Source organism: Heteronotia binoei, unplaced genomic scaffold, assembly GCF_032191835.1.
Source record: "Heteronotia binoei isolate CCM8104 ecotype False Entrance Well unplaced genomic scaffold, APGP_CSIRO_Hbin_v1 ptg001179l, whole genome shotgun sequence".
Taxonomy (NCBI): domain Eukaryota; kingdom Metazoa; phylum Chordata; class Lepidosauria; order Squamata; family Gekkonidae; genus Heteronotia; species Heteronotia binoei.
Window position 1 is genome coordinate 24,467 of NW_026800198.1, and position 24,530 is coordinate 48,996.

At 52.8% G+C, this 24,530-nt stretch overlaps 1 protein-coding gene across 1 annotated transcript in view; it reads right to left on the reverse strand.

Annotated features, from left to right (window-relative positions):
• Positions 1–5,376: 5,376 nt before the first annotated feature.
• Positions 5,377–24,530, reverse strand: part of LOC132590919 (alanine aminotransferase 2-like) — a 53,769-nt gene continuing 34,615 nt past the window's right edge. The window contains exons 3-12 of the mRNA XM_060263838.1: positions 23,807–23,896; positions 22,191–22,299; positions 20,978–21,111; positions 15,132–15,375; positions 13,290–13,369; positions 12,038–12,174; positions 10,117–10,291; positions 6,892–7,047; positions 6,337–6,449; positions 5,377–5,647 (exon numbers count right to left, since the gene is read on the reverse strand). Of these exons, the coding sequence (XP_060119821.1) occupies positions 5,557–5,647; positions 6,337–6,449; positions 6,892–7,047; positions 10,117–10,291; positions 12,038–12,174; positions 13,290–13,369; positions 15,132–15,375; positions 20,978–21,111; positions 22,191–22,299; positions 23,807–23,896 (1,329 nt within the window). The 3' untranslated portion in view covers positions 5,377–5,556. The remainder of the gene's footprint in view (positions 5,648–6,336; positions 6,450–6,891; positions 7,048–10,116; positions 10,292–12,037; positions 12,175–13,289; positions 13,370–15,131; positions 15,376–20,977; positions 21,112–22,190; positions 22,300–23,806; positions 23,897–24,530) is intronic.

A 24,530-nucleotide genomic window follows, 5' to 3' on the forward strand; every position in this document is an offset into this window, starting at 1 on the left:
GGAGCTTCCCAAAACTGCAAAATGTTTGTGTGGGCTGGCCAAGGTTGGGGGGACCATTGGAGGGGAGCGAAGAGTTGGAAAAGGCCCTTGTGAATGTCCCCCTCTCCCATTCCCAGATGCCTTTGGGGGACCCTGATGCTAGCATGAGATCCAGGAGGTCCTTCCCCGTGTCTTGAAGGCCCCGGCTCAGTGATTTGGAAGCTGCCGCTCAAGGAAAGCAAAATCCCCAAGAATGGATGACCAGAATATGGCAAAGAGGTTTAGTCAGACAAGAGCGAATGTTTCCTCGTGTGTCGAATCAGGGGCAATGCCCTGAAAATCCTTGACCCGAGATCAGAAGAAACCCTTTGCTAATGTTTAACCATCACCTGTTACCTTAATATTGGGCCCCTTAGGCTCACATTGTCTTCTCAGCACAAGAGGCTCCTCCTCCAGACGATTTCTGTTTCTTGGCCTCAGGAACCAGCCCTGTTCTGCGTGGCTGCATGAGAGCGGCAGGTTTTCCCTTTCTTACACGACCAGGGGAATGCTGGTTGCCAATTTGTCTCCAGGCCAGTTTGGTTGGGGATTCTGGATTTAGTTTTTAGGTTTAAGGTTTAATTTTATACCCCACCCTCCCCGCTAAGGGTTGTTGCTATCTTCTGAGTGTGGAGCAGGGGGGAGGTATTTGTGAGTTTCCTGCATTGTGCAGGGGGTTGGCTAGATGACCCTGGAGGTCCCTTCCAACTCTATCACTCTATGATTCTGGGATGTATGATTTGGGGAACAAAACTATGAGACTCCTAAGGATTCAAAGCCTCCCCACTCCCCCAATTTTGTGACATCCCTGCTTCAGAAAGCAGGCAGGGAGGAGGGCGTCAGCCAGTCTGGTGTAGTTAGGCTTCCCAATCCCCAGGTCCCAGAGGGGGATCCCCTGTTTTTACAGGCTTCTCCCCGCCCCCAGCCAGCTGGCTGGCGGGGGAAGCCCCGCCCCCATCTATTATTCCCTGTGGAGAATGATTCCCATAGGGAATAATAGGGAATTGATCCGTGGGTATTGGGGGCTCTAGGGGGGGCTGTTTTTTGAGATAGAGGCACCAGATTTTCAGTATAGCATCTAGTGCCTGTCCCCAAAATACCCCCCAAGTTTCGAAACGATTGGACCAGGGGGTTCAATTTTATGAGCCCCAAAAGAAGGTACCCCTATCCATTATTTCCTATGGAAGGAGGGCATTTAAAAAGGTGTGCTGTCCCTTTAAATGTGATGGCCAGAACTCCCTTGGAGTTCAATTATGCTTATCACACCCTTGTTCCTGGTTCCACCCCAATGTATCCTGGCTCCACCCCCGAAGTCTCCTGGCTCCACCCCCAAAGTCCCCAGATATTTCTTGAATTGGACTTCGCAACCCTAGGTGTAGTGGTGAAGTGTGTGGACTCTTATCTGGGAGAACCGGGTTTGATTCCCCACTCCTCCACTTAGAACATAAGAGAAGTCATGTTGGATCAGGCCAATGGCCCATCCAGTCCAACACTCTGTGTCACACAGTGGCCAATAATTTATATATATTATTGGCCACTGTGTGACACAGAGTGTGTGTATGTATATATATATACACACACACACACACACACACATATATATATATACACACACTGTGGCTAATAGCCACTGATGGACCTCTGCTCCATATTTTTATCTAACCCCCTCTTGAAGCTGTCTATGCTTGTAGCCACCACCACTTCCTATGGCAGTGAATTCCACATGTTAATCACCCTTTGGGTGAAGAAGTACTTCCTTTTATCCGTTTTAACCCGACTGCTCAGCAATTTCATTGAATGCCCACGAGTTTCTTGTATTGTGAGAAAGAGAGAAAAGTACTTCTTTCTCTACTTTCTCCATCCCATGCATTATCTTGTAAACCTCTATCATGTCACCCCGCAGTCAATGTTTCTCCAAGCTAAAGAGCCCCAAGCGTTTTAACCTTTCTTCATAGGGAAAGTGTTCCAGTCCTTTAATCATTCTAGTTGCCCTTTTCTGCACTTTTTCCCAATGCTATAATATCCTTTTTGAGGTGCAGTGACCAGAATTGCACACAGTATTCCAAATGAGACCGCACCATCGATCTATACAGGGGCATGATGATACTGGCTGATTTGTTTTCAGTTCCCTTCCTAATAATTCCCAGCATGGCGTTGGCCTTTTTTATTGCAATCACACACTGTCTTGACATTTTCAGTGAGTTCTGTACCACGACCCAAGATCTCTCTCTTGGTCAGTCTCTGCCAGTTCACACCCCATCAGCTTGTATTTGTAGCTGGGATTCTTGGCCCCCAATGAGCATTACTTTGCACTTGGCCACATTGAACCGCATCTGCCACGCTGACGCCCACTCACCCAGTCTCAACAGATCCCTTTGGAGTGCCTCACAATCCTCTCTGGTTCTCACCACCTTGAACAATTTAGTGTCATCTGCAAACTTGGCCACTTCACTGCTCACTCCCAACTCCAAATCACTTGCAGCTGCTGGAATGACCTTGGGTCAGCCATAGTTTCTCTTAACTGGGAGAACTGGGTTTGATTCCCCCTCCTCCACTTGCAGCTGCTGGAATGGCCTTGGGGTCAGCCAGAGCTCTCATATCTGAGAGAACCGGGTTTGATTCCCCACTCCTCCACTTGCACCTGCTGGAATGGCCTTGGGTCAGCCAGAGCTCTCTTATCTGGGAGAACCAGGTTTGATTCCCCACTCCTCCACTTGCACCTGCTGGAATGGCCTTGGGTCAGCGAGAGCTCTCTTATCTGGGAGAACCGGGTTTGATTCCCCACTCCTGCACTTGCACCTGGTGGAATGGCCTTGGGTCAGCCAGAGCTCTCTTATCTGGGAGAACCGGGTTTGATTCCCCCCTCCTCCACTTGCAGCTGCTGGAATGGCCTTGGGTCAGCCAGAGCTCTCTTATCTGGGAGAACCGGGTTTGATTCCCCACTCCTCCACTTGCACCTGCTGAAATGGCCTTGGGTCAGCCAGAGCTCTCTTATCTGGGAGAACCGGGTCTGATTCCCCACTCCTCCCCTTGCAGCTGCTGGAATGGCCTTGGGTCAGCCAGAGCTCTCTTATCTGGGAGAACTGGGTTTGATTCCCCCCCTCCTCCATTTGCACCTGCTGAGATGGCCTGGGGTCAGCCAGAGCTCTCTTATCTGGGAGAACCGGGTTTGATTCCCCACTCCTCCACTTGCACCTGCTGGAATGGCCTTGGGTCAGCCAGAGCTCTCTTATCTGGGAGAACCGCGTTTGATTCTCCACTTGCACCTGCTGGGATGGCCTTGGGTCAGCCAGAGCTCTGGCAGAGGTTGTCCTTGAAAGGGCAGCTGCTGTGAGAGCCCTCTGCAGTCCCACCCACCTTACAGGGTGTCTGTTGTGGGAGAAGGAGATTGTGAGCCGCTCTGAGTCTCCGATTCAGGGAGACGGGCGGGGAATACATCTGCAGTCTTCTTCTCTGGCCACAGCTGCAGCATGAAGCCTATGCCCCGCCTGGTTTGCTTGGCTTCTCTTGATGCTCCTCTGAACAGTCAAACATTCTGGGCCACATTTCCAGCTCCCCCAAGCTCACCCCCCCCCCGGTTGCAGTATAGAGCTCTTCTCAGGCTCTACAGTAGGGCTCTTTCACACATATTGTGTCACTCTTGAAGTCCCCACCACCCTGTTGGCCAGCTTGGAGAAGGCATTTTCTCTCTTTAAACCATTTCGCCAAGCCAACCTGCAGCTTAGAGAATGCATTGAAAGAAAAATTGCCTTTCTTTCCACCTCTCCCTCCACCCCCCCTCCACCTCCATGCTTTCCTTCCTTCCTTGTGGCCCAGCTCCGCCTCCTAGTCAGCTGACTTTGCACAGGAGAACTCTGGGCTTCCCCCCTGCTGTTTCCCCACCCACCATCCTCCTTCCACAAGGCATGCTGGAACTCGGCCAGATGGGGTGCAGCGCCTGAACTCCCAGAGAAGACAGCCCCCCTCCAGTTCATTCTAGTGGCTTTTATTGACCCCTCATGTCCACGCTCAGGCACACTGGGGAGGACGCACAACACCAGGGCAAAACATCCATGTCAAGAAACACTTCGGCGGCAAGCATGATAATGCCACCTCCCTGGCTTCTGCTGGACTCCTCCACCCCAGCCTAGACGGAGCAGAACCAAACCCCGTTGCTAGGCATGCATTATTCAGCCCGGACTCTGCCCCCGTGCCCTGTGCAGACAGCTTCTCTGTGGGAACGCTGGAATCCTTGAGGCAGCCAAGGAAGAACACCCCCCTCCTCCCCCCCCCCCCGCCGAATCCTGGTGCAGAATCCCCGCTGGGGATGGAAGGCTCACTGCCCAGGAGAAAGGACAGCACCAGGCTGAGTTTTCTGGCCCTCCTTCGTGGGTCACTATAGAGAAGCAAAAAGCTCACAGCACAATACTGCAAATGGTATAAATTGTACTAGAAAATGTACAATAAAACACTTATGAAAAAGTTCTTGCGATCTCGTCCGGGAACGCCAGCGTTTTCTGCACGACTCGAAGGGACTCTGTGATTGCATCACCGCTCCCGATTGCAGGCAAATACCTGACGAAGCCTGGAGAAACGGCTGATTCCCGGTCTGCCGTAGCGTGCTTCTTTTCTGTGGGGACTTCTGGACCAAGTTCTTTTTGAATCCGCGTGAGTGACAGAAGACGGCGCGGGACCCTTTATTATTTTTAACAGCTCCCCCGTGGACTTGGATTTAGGTCTACTGCATTTTGCACGAAGGGGTGTCAGCACTGAAATCAAGTCAGCCTTGAAACTGGCTGTCCGTGTACAGTATAGAATGATGGTGTGACGAGAGCTTTTTCATACATGTTTTATTGTACATTTCTCAATTCAAGCTATACCGTTTGCAGTATCGTGCCGTGAGCTCTTTGCTTCTGTACAGCGTTTCATTGCACAGCTTCCTCTTGTGATTTGTTTCCTCCTTCGCGGGCACCGTCGCTTGGCATTAGCCCAACAGCCCAAGTTAGGCCACAGGAAGTGGAGGCTGCTGTGGCTGGGCGGTAGAGCCCCTGCCTTGCATACAGAAGGCCCCGGGTTCAATCCCCAGCAGCACCTCTAGTTAAAAGGATCTCAGGGGCCAGTACTGGGAAAGATCTTTCTCAGCCAGGCAGCCCAGGGAGGCAGGGGCTTAAGGCAGCAGAATCCATTCCTTTGTTCACCTGGATATGGGGTAAGCGGCCCCAAAGACAGCCTGCGAGAACAACCTACTAGACAGAGGCTCTGAGGGCAGGCTGAGGTCCCCCCCACCGTCTGAGTCTCCTCCGAAGGGCTGAGCCAATGGGAGCTGCCCCAACGTCCAGGCAATGCCTTGTGGGTAAAGAGTCCAGCCAAGTGGCACTGGCCATTCCGCGTGCCGCCATCTTTTATTGCTCGGACAGGAGCGGGCCTTGCAGAGGGTGGCCGTGACAGGACCAGGGGGCCGCTGGAAGGTGACTGTGGAGGTTGGAGTCTTCCCTACCCTTGCCCCAGCCTCCCTCCGGTGCCCCTTCCCACCCACCCCCGGTGCTGGGGCCCTGCAGGTTAGGAATATTCCTGGACGAACTTGGCGTAAAACTGGGTCAGCTTCTGCAGCAGGATCTGGAGCTTCTCCACGGGGGGCAAGATGGTCATTCTGGGAAGGAGAGCAGAGCACAAGGAGGCACTCAGAGCCAGGAAGAGCGACCGATGGACCCATCCAGACCACCAGGCCCCCCCAGAGGCAGTCCCCCCCTTGCCAGAGTTGCACCCCCTTCCCTAAATCAACCCAAGTCCTCTGACGCCCAGTGTGGTATAATGGGATTAAAAGCGTCAAAACGATATCTGGGAGACACAGGTTCAAATCCCTTCCCCACCAACGGAGCTCACTAAGAGACCCTGGGCCAGTTACATAATTTAACCCAGGGTATCCCAAACTTTTTCCCCCCATGGCCCAGTTATTTTTACACTTCTCCTTCGTGGGCCACTAAAATTTGGGGGTGGAGCCAGGAGAATTTGGGGGTGGAGCTGGGAGACAGAAATTATGTCACAGAGACGGGGAAAGGAAGGAAGGAAAATGGAGCTCAGGTTTTGCAGCCTGTGTCAGTCTTCAAGGCTAGCTTTTTCTGCACAACACAGAGACGGGCAAAGGAAGGAAGCAGAGCAGAGCTCATGCTTTGCTGGGGGCGGGGCTAGCTTTGGCTTTTTCTTGTGACCCGGTATTGAGGCTTCCATGGCCTGGTGCCAGGTCGCGACCCTGCAAATGGGAAACACCAATGTAACCCACCTCACAGGGTGGTTGTTACAGATTTGTAGTTGGAGGGAAAGTCTCAGGGGACCAGTTACCTGAAGTGAAAGGTGCCCTCCCTCTGCCCAAAGCCGCTCCCTGGCACCACGCAGATCCCCGTCTCTTCCAGCAGCTGGAGGCAGAAAAACATGTCCGGGGCCTTCCCTTGGGCCTGGGGGGAGAGAAGAGGAGCTGGTGGGGTCATCGCCGCATGGCAACCTGAACCCAGCACAGCCCTGAGGCTGTTTCAGCGGGGGGGGGGGGGCACAAATCCAATTAAATAAATGAATAAATAACACTCCAAGCTGCCGCAGGCTTGCATTCCCCATCACAGGCCTTGAAGCTCAAACCCAGCATGCTTGGATGCTGCACTGGCTGCCCACCAGATCTGCATGCAGCTGGGCCCCTGAGGACGAAGGTCCACACCTGGAATGCGCCTCTTCTCCCCCTCTCAACCAGCTCTGCTCGACTCTGCCAGGCTGCAGCTTTCCAAGTTTCGGGGCAGGTCTTTTTCCCCAGACCCTGCTGGGGGATTCTACAGCCTGAAAGCCCCCGCTCCTCCCCTGAGCTCTGCCCCACTCCTGCCCCACTGAAATCACTCTAGCCGGCCTTACCTTGGCCGCTTCCACAGCTCGAGGGGGCAACTGGATCTGGGGGAAGGCGTACATGGCCCCCTGGACCGGATTGCAGCGGAAGCCAGGGGCTCGATTCAAGGCCTCCTCCGTGAGCCGTGCCTTCTCGGCGAGGGCCGCCAGCACAGCCTGCTTCTCCTGCAAGAGGAGGCCGGAAGGTCAGGTCAGGTCATCAGGTCAGGTCAGGGGGCTGCAAGGAGGACCAACCCACCCAGGGCTAGGGTTGCCAAGTCCAATTCAAGAACTATCTGGGGACTTTGGGGGTGGAGCCAGGAGACTGTGGGGTGGAGCTAAGAGACATTGGGGGTGGAGCCAGGAAACTTTGAGAGTGGAGCCAGGAGCAAGTGTGTGACAAGCACAGTTGAACTCCAAAGGGAGTTCTGGCCATCACAGTTAAAGGGACCGCACCCCTTTGAAATGCCTTCCCCTCCTTTGAAAATAATGAATAGAGTTGCCAGGTTCAATTTGAGAAATAGCTTGCGACTTTGGAGGTGGAGCCAGGAGACTTTGGGGGTGGAGCCAGGAGCAAGGGTGTGACAAGCATCATTGAACTCAGAAGGGAGTTCTGGCCATCACACTTAAAGGAACCGCGCACCTTTTAAATACCTTCCCTTCATTGGAAATAATGAAGGATAGGCTTCTCTTACGTTCGTATGTGACACAGAGTGTTGGACTGGATGGGCCATTGGCCTGATCCAACATGGCCATGTTGGATCAGGCCAATGGCCCCTCCAGTCCAACACTCTCTGTCACATAAGAACATAAGAGAAGCCCTGCTGGATCAGGTCAATGGTCCAACCAGTCCAACACGCTGTGTCACATAAGAACATAAGAGAAGCCCTGTTGAATCAGGCCGATGGCCCCTCCAGTCCAACACTCTGTGTCACATAAGAACATAAGAGAAGCCATGTTGGATCAGGCCAATGGCCCCTCCCGTCCAACACTCTCTGTCACATAAGAGAAGCCCTGTTGGATCAGGCCAATAGCCCCTCCAGTCCAACACTCTGTGTCATATAAGAACATAAGAGAAGCTCTGTTGGATCAGGCCAATGGCTCATCCAGTCCAACACTCTGTGTTACATAAGAACACAAGAGCACCCATGTTGGATCAGGCCAATGGCCCCTCCAGTCCAACACTCTCTGTCACATAAGAACATAAGAGAAGCCCTGTTGGATCAGGTCAATGGTCCAACCAGTCCAACACGCTGTGTCACATAAGAGAAGCCCTGTTGGATCAGGCCGATGGCCCCTCCAGTCCAACACTCTGTGTCACATAAGAACATAAGAGAAGCCATGTTGGATCAGGCCAATGGCCCCTCCCGTCCAACACTCTCTGTCACATAAGAGAAGCCCTGTTGGATCAGGCCAATAGCCCCTCCAGTCGAACACTCTGTGTCATATAAGAACATAAGAGAAGCTCTGTTGGATCAGGCCAATGGCTCATCCAGTCCAACACTCTGTGTTACATAAGAACACAAGAGCACCCATGTTGGATCAGGCCAATGGCCCCTCCAGTCCAACACTCTGTGTCACATAAGAACATAAGAGAAGCCGTGCTGGATCAGGCCAATGGCCCATCCAGTCCAACACTCTATGTCACATAAGAACATAAGAGAAGCCCTGGTGGATCAGGCCAATGGCCCCTCCAGTCCAACACTCTGTGTCACATAAGAACATAAGAGAAGCCATGTTGGATCAGGTCAGTGGCCCCTCCAGTCCAACACTCTGTGTCACAGAAGAACATAAGAGAAGCCCTGTTGGATCAGGTCAGTGGCCCCTCCAGTCCAACACTCTGTGTCACATAAGAACACAAGAGAACCCATGTTGGATCAGGCCAATGGCCCCTCCAGTCCAACACTCTGTGTCACATAAGAACATAAGAGAAGCCATGTTGGATCAGGCCAATGGCCCATTCAGTCCAACACTCTGTGCCACACAGTGGCCTTAATAATAATAATAAATTTTATTTGTACCCCGCCCTCCCCCGCCGAAGCAGGCTCAGGGCGGCTAGGAATTACATGTCCTTTTGTTTTACCTAAACTTGCAGCAACAGCAATTAACAGGCAACTTTTATTACCTTTTATTGCTATCCAGACCAAATGGCCTTCCAATTTATTACACTATTTTGTCATCTAATTCTATCTGTGTATCAGTGAACCCACCAACTACATGTATTTCAGCCCACTGTACCCCATTCCCTCGTCTGAAGAAGTCTGCATGCATACGAAAGTTTACGTTCTGAATAATACTTTGTCGGTCTTAAAGGTGACCCTTGACTCCTACTTTGTTCTACACAGCTGCCTACTTGGATCTATCTGTATGTTTTTATGCTGGACATCTATGTAATATCGAATCAAGCAGTAGGGGGAGCAAAATGCATGCAAAATGGGGCGGGGAGCAGGCAGAATCCTGAACAGACAGGAATTTACAAGCAAGGAAAACGAGAATTCAGGAAAGTATATGGAGCACGTCTGGGTTATCTGAATGGGGCATCCCTGTCTCCCTGCCTCCAAGGCAAGGAAGGAAAGTCTGAAGGTCCTGGGGGTTGGGGGGTGTTGTCAGCCTGGGCCCCAGCTTGTCAGGGAAGCATTTCAATGCTTCATCTGATATCCACCATTCTTACTCTGACCTTCCAAGGAAATCAGGTAGGGTTGCCAAGTCCAATTCAAGAAATATCTGGGGACTTTGGGGGTGGAGCCAGGAGCAAGGGTGCGACAAGCATAACTGAACTCCAAAGGGAGTTCTGGCCATCACGTTTAATGGGACTGCACGCCTTTTAAATGCCTTCCTTCTATTGGAAATTATGAAGGATAGGGATACCTTCTTTGGGGGGCTCAGAGAACTGGACCCCGTGAAATCTTTTTGAAACTTGGAGGGTGTTTTGAGGACAGGCACTGGACGCTATGCTGAAAATTTGGTGCCTCTACCTCAAAAAGCCCCACCCCCAAGCCCCAGACACCCACGAATCAATTCTCCATTATAACCTGTGGGAATCGGTCTCCGTAGGGAATAATGGAGTGCCCAGCAGACATTTCCCTCTCCCACCTGACCCTGAAGCGGGGGGAGGACCTCCAAACTGCCCCCACCTGGGCATTGGCAACCCTAAACTCAGGGCACCTTGTTCTTCCCTCCCCATTTGATCCTCACAACAGCCCTGCAAAGTAGGCGAAGCTCCTCCACAGGCCCAGGAGTCCCGCTTTGGCGTACCTGGTCGAAGAGTTCGTAGGAGGGGTCTCCAGGCTGAGGCCGGTTCACCACGGCATCCAGGACGATCTGCCCGGTAATGGGGGGACACAGACGCACCGAGACCAGCTTCGAGAGCTGCTGCTGGACCCCGGGGTCCATGTTAATCACTTCCATGTAGCCTCCCCGGAAACCACACCTGGCAACAGGAGGGGACAAGAGAGGGGCTCAAGGCGGCCATTTTGGAATGCGGGCAGCAGAAAGGTGACCACTGAAATGTACACCTTCTGTTCCTGGGTCGGTTTCCATCGGGGGGGGGGGAAGGGGCCTTCAAGGTCAGAGAAAAGCCCTGCTGAAGCCTTCCACTTCCGGCAGTGGGACATCAAGTGACCCTCTCCGAAGAAGAGGACGGCCCCAGAATGGAAGCCCTTGTCAGACCTTCTAAAGTGGATAAGATCGGGGTCTCAGAACCTCCTTATAATCCCTGGGCCAAAGGAGGCCCGTCTGAAAGCGACCAGAGACAGGGCCTTTTTGATTGCAGCCCCCTGTTGGTGGAACCAGCTCCCGGAGGAGGTGAGGGCCCTGCAGAACCTTGATCAGTTCCGCAGGGCCTGTAAAACAGCCCTCTTCCGGTTGGCATACAACTGATCGATATCGGGATGCCTGAATATTTAAACTTATGAACATCAGAATATTGAACAGTGGAATACTTGAAGAATTGACTTAAGGAAGAGGTAGCATAGCATAGTATATTGATGTGAGTTTTATGTATTTTTATGTATTATATTGTATAATCATTAATGTATTTTAAACTGATTTACTGTTAGCATTCTGCATTGTAAGCCGCCTTGAGCCCGCTTTGGTGGGGTAGGGCGGGATATAAATCGAACAAATAAATAAATAATAAATGAATAAGATCAGGCCTCAGATTCAGCAGGAGCTCAGAAGACTGCAGCTCCTGAACCTTTCTGACGATTTCCCCTCTTCCTCCCCACCTACCTTGTCCATTGAACAGCAGGTGCAGCTGCATAACAATCCCTGGATTAGGAGAGTTGGCAGCCAGCCAGTCACCGGAAGAAAAAGATGAAGAAGGAATTGGATTTATATCCCGCCCTCCACTCCGAAGAGTCTCAGAGCGGCTCACAATCTCCTTTACCTTCCTCCCCCACAACAGACACCCTGTGAGGTGGGCGGGGTTGAGAGAGCTTTCACAGAAGCTGCCCTTTCAAGGACAGAGTCTCAGAGCGGCTCACAATCTCCTTTACCTTCCCCCCCCCACAACAAGCACCTGTGAGGTGGGTGGGGCTGAGAGGGCTCTCACAGCAGCTGCCCTTTCAAGGACAACTCCTGCCAGAGCTATGGCTGACCCAAGGCCATTCCAGCAGGTGCAAGTGGAGGAGTGGGGAATCAAACCCAGTTCTCCCAGATAAGAGAGCTCTGGCTGACCCAAGGCCATTCCAGCAGGTGCAAGTGGAGGAGTGGGGAATCAAACCCAGTTCTCCCGCACACTTAACCACTACACCAAACTGGCTCTCCACACCCCCAGCAGCCCTCATTAACCCTGAAGAAGCCTGCACCGCCCTTCCTCCACTTCTTATGTGATTTGGGTGGCTTGCTGGCCTTTTGACTGGTGGGGGGGAGAGCCCCAGGCGAGTCAGGCCTGCTTCGGCTGCCTGGATCTCTAGCCAGCCCAAGCAGACCTCATTCGCCCCGGGGCTCTCCTTTCTTGCATCGAGTTGCTTTCGGCTGGGGGGGCAGCATATGCTAATGAATTATGGTAATGAGCTCCATCACCTATTTTTCTACAAAGGAGTTCCTCTGCCTCCAAGGCCGATGCCTCTGTGGAGGGCGAGGCTAGCCCCCATGACCCCACACTCCACCCCCATGTGCATTCAGCCATGACCTCCGACCAGGGCTCTGGCGCAAGAAGAGACGCAGAACTCACTCGCCCATGAAGCCCTTGGAGATGGAGTGGAAGGAGGCCAGCTCCAGCGTTCCCGAGTACTTGGGCCCCATCTCAAAGAGCACCTTCTTGAAGGAGTGGAATTCGGAGCCCTTGGCATAAATGTTATCTTGATAAACCTGAGGAAGAAGAAGAAGACTGTAGATTTACACCCGCCCTTCTCTTTGAATCAGAGTGTCAGAGTGGCTCACAATCGCCTTTACCTTCCTCCCCCCCAACAGACACCCTGGGAGGTAGATGAAGATATTGGAGTTATATCCCGCCCTCCACTCCGAAGAGTCTCAGAGCGGCTCACAATCTCCTTTACCTCTCCCCCCCCCACAACAGACATCCTGTGACGTAGATGAAGATATTGGATTTATATCCCACCCTCCACTCCGAAGAGTCTCAGAGCGGCTCACAATCTCCTTTCCCTTCCTCCCCCACAACAGACACCCTGTGAGGTAGATGAAGATATTGGATTTATATCCCGCCCTCCACTCTGAAGAGTCTCAGAGCGGCTCACAATCTCCTTTACCTCCCCCCACCCACAACAGACACCCTGTGAGGTGGGTGGGGCTGAGAGAGCTCTCCCAGAAGCTGCCCTTTCAAGGACAACCTCTGCCAGAGCTATGGCTGACCCAAGGCCATTCCAGCAGGTGCAAGTGGAGAAGTGGGGAATCAAACCTGGTTCTCCCAGATAAGAGTCCGCACACTTAACCTCAACACCAAACTGGCTCTCTTTACCTTCTCCCCCGACACACAGATTACAATCTCCTTTCCCTTCCTCCCCTACAACAGAAACCCTGTGAGGTAGGTGGGACTGAGAGAGCTCTCCCAGAAGCTCCCCTTTCAAGGTCAACTCTGCAAGAGCTACAGCTGACCCAAAGTCATTCCAGCAGCTGCAAGTGGAGGAGTGGGGAATCAAACCCGGTTCTCCCAGATAAGAGAGCTATGGCTGACCCAAGGCCATTCCAGAAGGTGCAAGTGGAGGAGTGGGGAATCAAATCCGGTTCTCCCAGATAAGAGTCTGCACACTTAACCACTACATCAAACTGGCTCTCAGTGGGCACAGTGATGAGGGGCCCCGTTGGGCAAGGAGTCAAGCTCTTGGACTATGCTGGAGCGAGAAGCCACCAGGATTCCAAGCTCAGACGCAGTCCCCCCCACCCCCCACTCTGCAGCTCCAGTTCTTGGCAGAGGGTCCCAGCACTCTCCGGTGCCCGCTTCCTCAGCAGGGGGTGGGGGCGCTCACCTCATCAGCCAGGAGAAAGAGCTGCTCCTCCCAAGCAAAGTGGATGACGTCTTCGATGCATTTGCGGCTTTGAACCTGCCCTGGTGTGGGAGAGAGAGGGTGGCACAGAATGAGGGCCGGGTGGAGCCTCAGTCATCTGCCAGTGTTAAACAGATGCCATCTCAATTTGGATAATCGTTAGATTTTATCATGGAAATGCTGATTCTGTTTCCCAGGAGGCTTCAGGACAGTTCGGGGGATAGAATCATAGAGTTGGAAGGGACTTCCAGTGTCATCTAGTCCAACCCCCTGCACAATGCAGGAAACTCACAAACCCCTCCCCCTAAATTCACAAGATCTTCATCGCTGTCAGATGGCCATCTAGCCTCTGTTGAGAAACCTCCAAGGAAGGAGAGCCCACCACCTCCCGAGGAAACCTGTTCCACTGAGGAACCGCTCTAAACTCACAAACCCCTCCCCCTAAATTCACAGGATCTTCATTGCTGTCAGATGGCCGTCTAGCCTCTGTTTAAAAACCTCCAAGGAAGGAGAGCCCACCACCTCCCGAGGAAACCTGTTCCACTGAGGAACCGCTCTAAACTCACAAACCCCTCCCCCTAAATTCACAGGATCTTCATTGCTGTCAGATGGCCGTCTAGCCTCTGTTTAAAAACCTCCAAGGAAGGAGAGCCCACCACCTCCTGAGGAAGCCTGTTCCACTGAGGAACCGCTCTAAACTCACAAATCCCTAACCCTAAATTCACAGGATCCTCATTGCTGTCAGATGGCCATCCAGCCTCTGTTTCAAAACCTCCAAGGAAGGAGAGCTTACCACCTCCCGAGGAAGCCTGTTCCACTGAGGAACCGCTCTAAACTCACAAACCTCTCCCCCTAAATTCACAGGATCTTCATTGCTGTCAGATGGCCATCTAGCCTCTGTTGAAAAACCTCCAAGGAAGGAGAGCCCACCACCTCCCCAGGAGGAAGCCTGTTCCACTGAGGAACCGCTCTAACGGTCAGGAAGTTCTTCCTAATGTTGAGCTGGAAACTCTTCTGATTTAATTTCAACCCCTTGGTTCTGGGCCTGCCTTCTGGGGCCAGAGAAAACGATTCCACACCGTCCTCTAGATGATAGTCCTTCAAGTGCTTGAAGATGGTGATCAGATCACCTCTCAGAGGATGTGACCTTCCTGGTACACAACGCTACACATTGTCTTTGGCTTCACCTGACGGTTGCCTTTTTGAATGTTTATATGCGATCCAATTCTGAATCGACAGAGCATCAGATCTCAGCTTGGCTTCCAGGCTGGCTTAATCTCATGAGATCTTGGAAACTAAGCAGGGACGGCTCTGGTTAACGTTTGGATGAGAACCTACCCAAGAAGTCCAGGGTCACTACAAAGAAGTAGGTAATGGCAAACCTCCCGTTCCTCTCTTGCCTTGAAAACCCCACAAGGTGCCCTCCATCCGTCAGTGGTGGCATGGGGGCGCTTTTCTCTCCCATGAAGGCAGGCTGCAGGAGGCCGGCTGTTGAAGACCCCTGAGACAGACAAGGCTTGTCCCTCTGGGAACGCAGCCTCCGGATCTGAATGGGGTCAGCAAGGCTTATTCTTCTCAGCCTTCCTGAAAACAACCCCAGGAAGCACCTCGCCTTGACTCTGCCACCTGCCTGAAGCAGGAATGGGCAGTCAGAAACAGAACAAGAGAAGACAGGCAGGATGCTGTCCTGCCTCAGGGCTGGCCCGTCTCAGAAGGGGGGGAAATGTGGATTCCGTTTTGCAACCCGCCCTCGAGCCAGTCCTCGTGCTCCTGCCTGAGAAGCTGAGACGTTGGGGCACCCAAGGGGAGACAGGGGGCACCTACCGGTGGGGTTGCCCGGGTTGATGATGCACAGGGCCCGGGGGTGGCAGTGCTTCCGAGCTTCCCGCACTGCTCTCCGCAGCTCCTCCACGTTCAGGGCCCAGCAGTTGTCCTCGTCCAGGTAGTAGTTGACCTGCACAGCGTTCAGCTCCGCCAGGGCTGCTGAGTAGAGGGGGTACTGGGGGATGGGGATGAGCACCCCTGTGCGGGAACGCCCCGCCCCCGACACCAGCAGCTTCAGGATGGTCTGAGCGGCAGAACAGGAAGCAACAGGGAATTACTTCAGGTCTGTTCGGTTTCCTGTCTATCTCCCAACACCCTCCCGCCAGCCCCTAATGGGGCTCAGACCAAGTGGTTTGGTTCAAACAACCCTTACAGAAGTTCCTTCCCTCCTAATCCCCTAGCATTTCCAACCATTCGCTGGGCCTAGAGAGCTCCCAGAATTATAACGGATTTTCAGTGTGTGACAGCCAGCGGGCTGTGATTAAGAGTGGCGGACTCTAATCTGGAGAGCTAGGTTCGATTCCACACTCCCCCTCTTCCACCTGAAGCCTGCTGGGGGCCAGTCTCAGTTCTCTCCAAACTCTCTCAGCCTCACCTACCTCCCAAGGGGCCTGTTGTGGGGAGAGGAAGGGAAGAAGAAGAAGACGACAACGAAGAAGACGAAGAAGAAGGTAGATTTACACCCCACCCTTCTCTCTGAATCTCAGAGCGGCTCACAATCTCCTTTCCCTTCCTCCCCCACAACAGACACCCTGTTGGGTAGGTGGGGCTGAGAGAGCTCTCACAGCAGCTGCCCTTTCAAGGACAACCTCTGCCAGAGCTATGGCTGACCCAAGGCCATTTCAGCAGCTGCAAGTGGGGGAGGGGGGAATCAACCCCGGTTCTCCCAGATAAGAGTCCAGGAACGTAACCACTACACCAGACTGGTTCACACACCAAAGTAGTGATTGGAAGTTTCTCCAAGTCTCCTTTTCGTAGAGAAAAGTGAGGTATAAAAACCTTCTTCCTCGGGAGATCTAGATCAGTGGAGAAAATAGCTGCTGCAGGGCTTGGAGGGCAGAGCACCGTATCCCTCCTCTCCCTAAAAGCTGCCCTCCCCAACCTCCTGAATCTCCAGGAATTTCCGGGGTTGGCAACCAGTGTTCCCTCTAAGCGGAGTAAGTGTGAGGTAGCTCACACATTTTTAGCCCCTGGCTCACACATTTTTGTCTCAGCTCAGGAAAAATGGCCTCAGAGCACAATCATTGATGCAGGAGCTCACCACTTCATTGCCAGGAACTCATAAAGTAGAATTTTTGCTCACAAGACTCTGCAGCTATTGGGGGAGAGAGAGACTGGCAAACCCCATTGGACCATGAGCATCTTTCAGGCTTCCTCGGGAGCTGCTGGGCTCTCCTTCCTTGGAGGTTTTGAAACAGAGGCTAGATGGCCATCTGACAGTAATGAGGATCCTGTGAATTTAGGGGGAGGTGTTTGTGAATTTCCTGCATTGTGCAGGGGGTTGGACTAGATGACCCTGGAGGTCCCTTCCAACTCTAGGATTCATTCAAGTATTTGAAGGGCTGTCATCTAGAGGATGGTGTGGAATTGTTTTCTGTGGCCCCGGAAGGTAGGACCAGAACCAGAGGGTTGAAATTAAATCAGAAGAGTTTCCGGCTCAACATTAGCAAGAACTTCCTGGCCGTTAGAACAGTTCCTCAGTGGAACAGGCTTCCTCCTCAGGAGGTGGTGGGCTCTCCTTCCTTGGAGGTTTTTCAACAGAGGCTAGATGGCCATCTGACAGCAATGAAGATCCTGTGAATTTAGGGGGAGGGGTTTGTGAGTTTCCTGCATTGTGCAGGGGGTTGGACTAGATGACCCTGGAGGTCCCTTCCAACTCTAGGATTCTATGGCAGCGTGGTCAGCATGAGAGAGTTCAGGGCACCCGCGCGGGCTCAGGCCCTGTATGAGGAGGCCTGGGGGAAGAACATTATCTGCTGGGGGTTTGGAACAGTGAGCGCTCAAGCTGGCTGCATCAGAGCAAGCCATTAAAATACCCGGAATGAAGAACAAGGTGCAACCCATAAAAATTCCCCAGCCCCTGGGGCAACTGGAATGATTAAAGGTTTGGGCATTTAGAATGATGAAAAGGCTGGAACACTTGCCCTATGAAGACGGGTTAAAATGCTTGGGGCTCTTTAGCTTGGAGAAACGTTGACTGCGGGGTGACATGATAGAGGTTACAAGATTCTGCATGGGATGGAGAAAGTAGAGAAAGAGGTACTTTTCTCCCTTTCTCACAATACAAGAACTCGTGGGCATTCGATGAAATTGCTGAGCAGTTGGGTTAGAACGGATAAAAGGAAGTACTTCTTCACTCAAAGGGTGATTAACATGTGGATTTCACTGCCACAGGAGGTGGTGGCGGCTACAAGCATAGCCAGCTTCAAGAGGGGATTGGATAAAAATATGGAGCAGAGGTCCATCAGTGGCTATTAGCCACAGTGTGTGTGTATATATATATGTATGCATGCATGTATGTATTTTGGCCACTCTGTGATAAAGAGTGTTGGACTGGATGGGCCATTGGCCTGATCCAACATGACTTCTCTTCTGTTCTTAAGCCTGTTTCACTGAGGACTTGCTCTAACGGTCAGGAAGTTCTTCCTAATGTTGAGCCAGAAACTCTTTTGATTTAATTTCAACCCACTGGTTCTGGTCCTACCTTCTGGGGCCACAGAAAACAATTCCACCCCATCCTCTAGATGACAGCCCTTCAAGCGCTTGAAGATGGTGATCCTATCACCTCTCAGCTGCCTCCTCTCCAGGCTAAACAGGCCCAGCTGACAGAAACTGCCCTTTCAAGGACAACTCCTGCAATAGCTCTGGCTGACCCAAGGCCATTCCAGCAGCTGCAAGTGGAGGAGGGGGGAATCAAACCCGGTTCTCCCAGTTAAGAGAGCTCTGGCTGACCCAAGGCCATTCCAGCAGCTGCAAGTGGAGGAATGGGGAATCAAACCCGGTTCTTCCAGATAAAAAGTCCTACACTTAACCACTACACCAAACTGGCACCTTCAAGACTAACCATATTTTTGCTGTAGAAAAGAGCCCAGTAACAAAACTTGGACCGGGTGATAAGCTTTCTGAAGAAGTGAGCAGCGACTCACTACAGCTCCCCTGCCACAGATTTTGTTACAGAACTCTTGCTTTTTTCTGCTGCTACAGACGAACCGGCCTGGCTCCCCATCTAGGGATATTTTTGCGTTCCCAGAAGAAGGGGACTTTGACTATTGGGAGCTCATCTCCCCAAAACTTGTCTTGGTCTCTGAGGAGCTCAGATCTCTCTTGTCCCCTGCAGACCAACACAGCCCCCCTCTGAAGCTCCTCCTCCTCTTGTAGATCCCTTTTCAAAAGACGGGGACATTTCTGCAACCCGCAAGGAAGGATTTTGCTAAATCCCTGGTTTCCACATCCCACGCCTGAAGGCAAGTCTCCGAGCATCCTGGCATGCCCCGCACTGGCAGCTCACGTGGCAAAACCTGGTGAGGCTCCTTCTCCAAGGCCTGCTCCGGGGCTCCTGCCCTGCCCAGGGGCAATCCCCCTTCCCTCCAGGCCCTGCTGCCAAGAGGAGCACAAAAGGGGCCTTGTGGAACTGTCCAAATGCATAGAACTGGATGCCAGCAGAGTGGGCCTTGAAATCAGGGTTGCCAACTCTTGACTTGGCAAATTCCTGGGGATTTGGGGGCAGAAGGGGAGGGTGGAGTTTGGGGCAAGGGGAGCTCAGTGGGGTTGTGATACTGTAAAGCGGGGTTAGCCAAACTGCAGCTTGGGAGCCACACGCGGCTCTTTCACACATGTGCGGCTCTCAAAGCCACCACTGCCCCGTCTCTCTTTAAATCACTTCTCCATGCCAAGTCAGCCAGAGGCTTGAAGAATGCATTTAAAGTTAAAGTTGCTTTCTTTCCACCTCTCCATCCCCCCATCTATTTCCCTCCCTCCTTCACTCCTTCCTTCCTTCCTTCCTTCCAGTTTGGTGTAGTGGTTAAGTGCGTGGACTCTTCTGGGAGAAGTGGGTTTGATTCCCCACTCCTCTGCCTGCACCTGCTGGAATGGCCTTGGGCCAGCCAGAGCTCTCTTATCTGGGAGAACCGGGATTGATTCCCCACTCCTCCACTTGCAGCTGCTGGAATGGCCTTGGGTCAGCCAGAGCTCTCTTATCTGGGAGAACCGGGTTTGATTCCCCACTCCTCCACTTGCACCTGCTGGAATGGCCTTGGGTCAGCCAGAGCTCTCTTATCTGGGAGAACCGGGTTTGATTCCCCACTCCTCCACTTGCACCTGCTGGAATGGCCTTGGGCCAGCCAGAGCTCTCTTATCTGGGAGAACCGGAATTGATTCCCCACTCCTCCACTTGCAGCTGCTGGAATGGCCTTGGGTCAGCCAGAGCTCTCTTATCTGGGAGAACCGGGTTTGATTCCCCACTCCTCCACTTGCACCTGCTGGAATGGCCTTGGGTCAGCCAGAGCTCTCTTATCTGGGAGAACCGGGTTTGATTCCCCACTCCTCCACTTGCACCTGCTGGAATGGCCTTGGGCCAGCCAGAGCTCTCTTATCTGGGAGAACCGGGATTGATTCCCCACTCCTCCACTTGCAGCTGCTGGAATGGCCTTGGGTCAGCCAGAGCTCTCTTATCTGGGAGAACCGGGTTTGATTCCCCACTCCTCCACTTGCACCTGCTGGAATGGCCTTGGGCCAGCCAGAGCTCTCTTATCTGGGAGAACCGGGATTGATTCCCCACTCCTCCACTTGCAGCTGCTGGAATGGCCTTGGGTCAGCCAGGGCTCTCTTATCTGGGAGAACCGGGTTTGATTCCCCCCTCCTCCACTTGCAGCTGCTGGCATGGCCTTGGGTCAGCCATAGCCTTGGCAGAGGTTGTCCTTGAAAGGGCAGCTGCTGGGAGAGCCCTCTCACAGGGTGTCTGTTGTGGAGGGAGAAGATATAGGACAGTACTCCAGGTGAGGTCTTACCAGAGCAGGTGAGTTCTTACCAAAGCAGAGTAAAGCGACACCATCACATCATGTGATCTGGACACTATATTCCTGTTGATACAGCCCAAAATTGCATTTGCCTTTTTAGCCACCACATCGCACTGTTGACTCATGTTCAGCATATGATCCACTAAGAACCCTAGATCCTTTTTGCACATACTACTGCTAAGACAAGTCTCCCTATGGTCACAAATGGTCTCCAAATGGTCATTGATTTCCTTCCCTATGGTCATAAAACATGGCTAATGGGGGTTGGGGGGCGTGATATGCCTCGGTGTTGAATCATGAGAACATCAGGGAAGCCATGCTGGATCAGGCCAATGGCCCATCCAGTCCAACACTCTCTGTCACACAGTGGCCAAAAAACCCCCCAAACCCAGGCACCATCAGGAGGTCCATCAGTGGGGCCAGGACACTAGAAGCCCTCCCACTGTGCCCCCTCAAGCACCAAGAATACAGAGCATCACTTGTCCCAGACAGAGAGTTCCAATGTTAAGCTGTGGCTAGTAGCCACTGATGGACCTCTGCTCCAGACGTTGATCCAGTCCCCTCTTGAAGCCATCTATGCTTGTAGCTGCCACCATCTCCTGTGGCAGTGAATCAACATGGCCGAACTTCTCGAAATGTACTGCGTCCAAAAAAATTCCCACTGTGGACGGCAATTGCTATCGATTCCCTGGCCATGTCAGAATTCTGTTTGGCGCATGCGTAACAGAATTCCTAGCCGCTGGACAACCCGTTCCTTTCCCTCTTTCCTTCCCCTTTCTTTCGATTTGCCCCCAATGCCCCTTCCTTCAATTTGTACAGTGGTCCTCGTACCACGATGGCATCACTGGCGCCTGTGGAAAGGAAGATGTTCTCTGGGTTGGATGAAATGCCCCCATCTCTTCTCTCAATGAAGCTGGCTACGTCTTGGCGGATGCAGTCGATCCCTGGGCTAGCACTGTAAGCACCTGGGGAGGGGAGGGGAGGGGAGGAGAAGAAGAGAGACGCTTTTATATCATTCGTTTGTTGCACCGTAAAAGGGTTTGGGGAGGGGAGGGACTCCCGCCCTCCAAAGCAGCCATTTTCTCCAGGGGAGCTGCTCTCTGGATCCTGGAGATCAGTAATAATCCTGGGAGATCTTGGGCTCTGCCTGGGGACTGGCAGTTCTACTCCTGACCCAGTCTGGCATTCAGGCCTCCCACCTCACTTGGCTGAGGTTGTTAGTTGGACAGAGGTTGACAAGATACTGCATGGGATAGAGAAGGCAGAGAAAGAAGTACTCTTCTCCCTTTCTCACCATACAAGAACTCGTGGGCACTCAATGAAATTGCTGAGCAGTCGGGTTAGAACGGATAGAAGGAGGTACTTCTTCACCCAAAGGTTGATTAACATGTGGAATTCACTGCCACAGGAGGAGGTGGCAGCCACAAGCATAGCCAGCTTCAAGAGGGGATTGGATCAACATCTGGAGCAGAGGTCCATCATATTGCTATTAGCCACAAGGTATTGTTGGAACTCTTTGTCTGGGGCAGTGATGCTCTGTATTCTTAGTGCTTGGGGGGGCACAGTGGGATGGCTTCTAGCATCCTGGCCCCATTGAAGGACCTCCTTATGGTGCCCGGGTTTTTTTGGCCACTGTGTGACACAGAGTGTTGGACTGGATGGGCCATTGGCCTGATCCAACATGGCTTCTCTTAGGTTCTTATGTTCTTATGACTGGATGGGCCATTGGCCTGATCCAACAGGGCTTCTCTTATGTTCTTATGTGACACAGAGTGTTGGACTGGGTGGGCCATTGGCCTGATCCAACACGGCTTCTCTTATGTTCTTATGCGACACAGAGTGTTGGACTGGAGGGGCCACTGGCTTGATCCAACAGGGCTTCTCTTATGTTCTTCTGTGACACAGAGTGTTTGACTGGAGGGGCCGTTGGCCTGATGCAACAGGGCTTCTCTTGTATTCTTCTGTTCTGCATCACTTCTACAGCAAGGACACCCCTGTCAGGGGGGGGAGAGGAAGAGAAGAATGCCAGCCAAAAGGCACTTACCGATGCTCTGCCCCCCACATGCTGCCAGCAGCTTGCTGGCTTTCTCCTTGGCATCCTTTGGAAAGTTGGGGTTGTTCTGAAGCTCTGGGCACATGCAGAGGGCGGAGATCTGCCGGGGAGAACATGGATGAGGCTCCTGCCCTTCACTGCCCTTTCCTCGCTGACAGGAGAGGCCCTGGGCCTGGAAGCCTTTCCCTCAAACCGAGACACCTGTATCCTGACTGCCCAGGGGGGTGGGGCCCAGGGGGGTGGGGCTTTCAGTGGCAAGGCGAGGGCACCCAGCACGTGATCTCCCTTACTGCCACCTCGCACATATGGCGTAGGGTGGATTTGGCCCCTGAAAACTTCCTCCCGGGGCTCAACTCTGCCCAGGGTTCACTTGAATTAAGTCAGGAGTATCGAACATGCAGCCCAGGAGCCAAATCAGGCCCCCAGAGGGCTCCTATCAGGCCCCCGAGCAACCGGCTGTCCTCTGCTTCCTTCTCTCTCTCTCTTCCTTCTGCATCACGGCTTGCTTTGCCAAGCTTGCTCAATCACACAGGAACTATAGAGCAAAATCTATATTTTCTCAATTAGCTGAGGCTCCTCCCTTGGGGAGGAATGGGGGGAGGGAGAGCTTGCTTTGCCAGGCACAGCAGAGCTATTGAGCCAAGCCTCTCTTCCTTCTACTGCTGAGGCTCCTCCCCCTCCTGGTCTCCTGGGGAAGGAAAGAAATAGCCAGAGCTTCCTTTGCCCAGTTCCCTGGGGCCCAGGTAGTTTTCACACTGCTTCTGTCCAATGGCTTTTAATGCTTTCTTTTTGTAAAATTGTCATCGCAAACTGACTTAACCAGAACTCGAAAGAGACAGCACAGAGACTTTCCAGAACCCTGGGGAAAGAGGCGTAATACAGATTTGCATATTAGGCCACACCCCTGACATCACCATTATTCTGTGCAGGGTTTTTTTGTACAAGCCCGGCAGGAACTCATTTACATATTAGGCCACACACCCCTGGCACCACCATTGTTTTGCACAGGGTTTTTTGTAGAAAAAGCCCAACAGGAACTCATTTGCATCTTAGGCCACACCCCCTGACATCATCATTGTTTCACAGGTTTTTTAAGAGAACGCCCACCAGGAACTCATTTGCATCTTAGGCCACACCCCCTGACATCATCATTGTTTTGTGCAGGGTTTTTTGTAGAAAAAGCCCAGAAGGAATTCATTTGCATCTTAGGCCACACCCCCTGACATCACCATTGTTTTGCACAGGGTTTTTTGTACAAAAAGCCCAGCAGGAACTCATTTGCATCTTAGGCCGCACCCCCTGACATCATTATTGTTTTGCGCAGGGTTTTTTGGAGGAAAAAGCCCAGCAGGAACTCATTTGCATCTTAGGCCACACCCCCTGATGCTAAGCCAGCCGGAACTGCATTCCTGTCCATTCCAGCTCAAAAAAGGGCCCTGGTTCCCATACCTCTAACGGCTGTGGGGCAAGCAGAAATTAAAGTGGTACAGCTCTTCCCTTGATCTGCAACCCTCCCCTCCCAGCAGGTGATCTCAGAGGCTCAGTTTCCTCCCCCCCCCACCTCTGCACACACCTACAAGCATATCGTCCAAGCCCCAAGACCTTACCTGGCGCAGGAAAGTGATTGGCTTTTGCCCCATGGCGTGGGCATCACCGATATTGGCTCGGATCACCTCGGTGAAAGGTTTCTTCACTCCCTGGGAAGAGGAGAGGCGAACAAAGACCAACTCAGGCCCACCAGCGGCCCTCTCAACACACTCCTCGGAAGTGAGACGGAAACCTCTCCCCCACCCCTACACCAGCCCCACATCTCTACCACACCAGGCCACACGGAGAGGCAGGCTGGCTGAAGGAAACCAGATGGCTTCAGCAAGAAGTTGAAAACTAGGCTTGGAGTGAGTGGATTAGACAGATGCATGGAGCAGAGGTCTTTCAAAGGCTACCAGCCATGTTGGCTAAGGGAACCTCCATGTTCAGAAGCAGTCGGCCTCTGAATCCCATCAGGAGAAGGCCGTGGCCTCTGTGCCCTGTTGTGGGTCACTGCATGAGACAGGAGGCTGGACTAGATGGACCTCCCTGGTCTGACCCAGCAGGGCTCTTCTGAGGTTCTTCTCAGGGGAAGGCCTCGGCCTCTCTGCCCTGGTGTTGGCCCTCCAGAGGGACTGGCTGGCCACTGTGTGAGACAGGAGGCTGGACTAGATGGACCACTGGTCTGATCCAGCAGGGCTCTTCTGATGTTCCTCTCGGGGGAAGGCCTCAGCCTCTCTGCCCTGTTACTGGCCCTCCAGAGGAACTGGCTGGCGACTGTGTGAGACAGGAGGCTGGACTAGA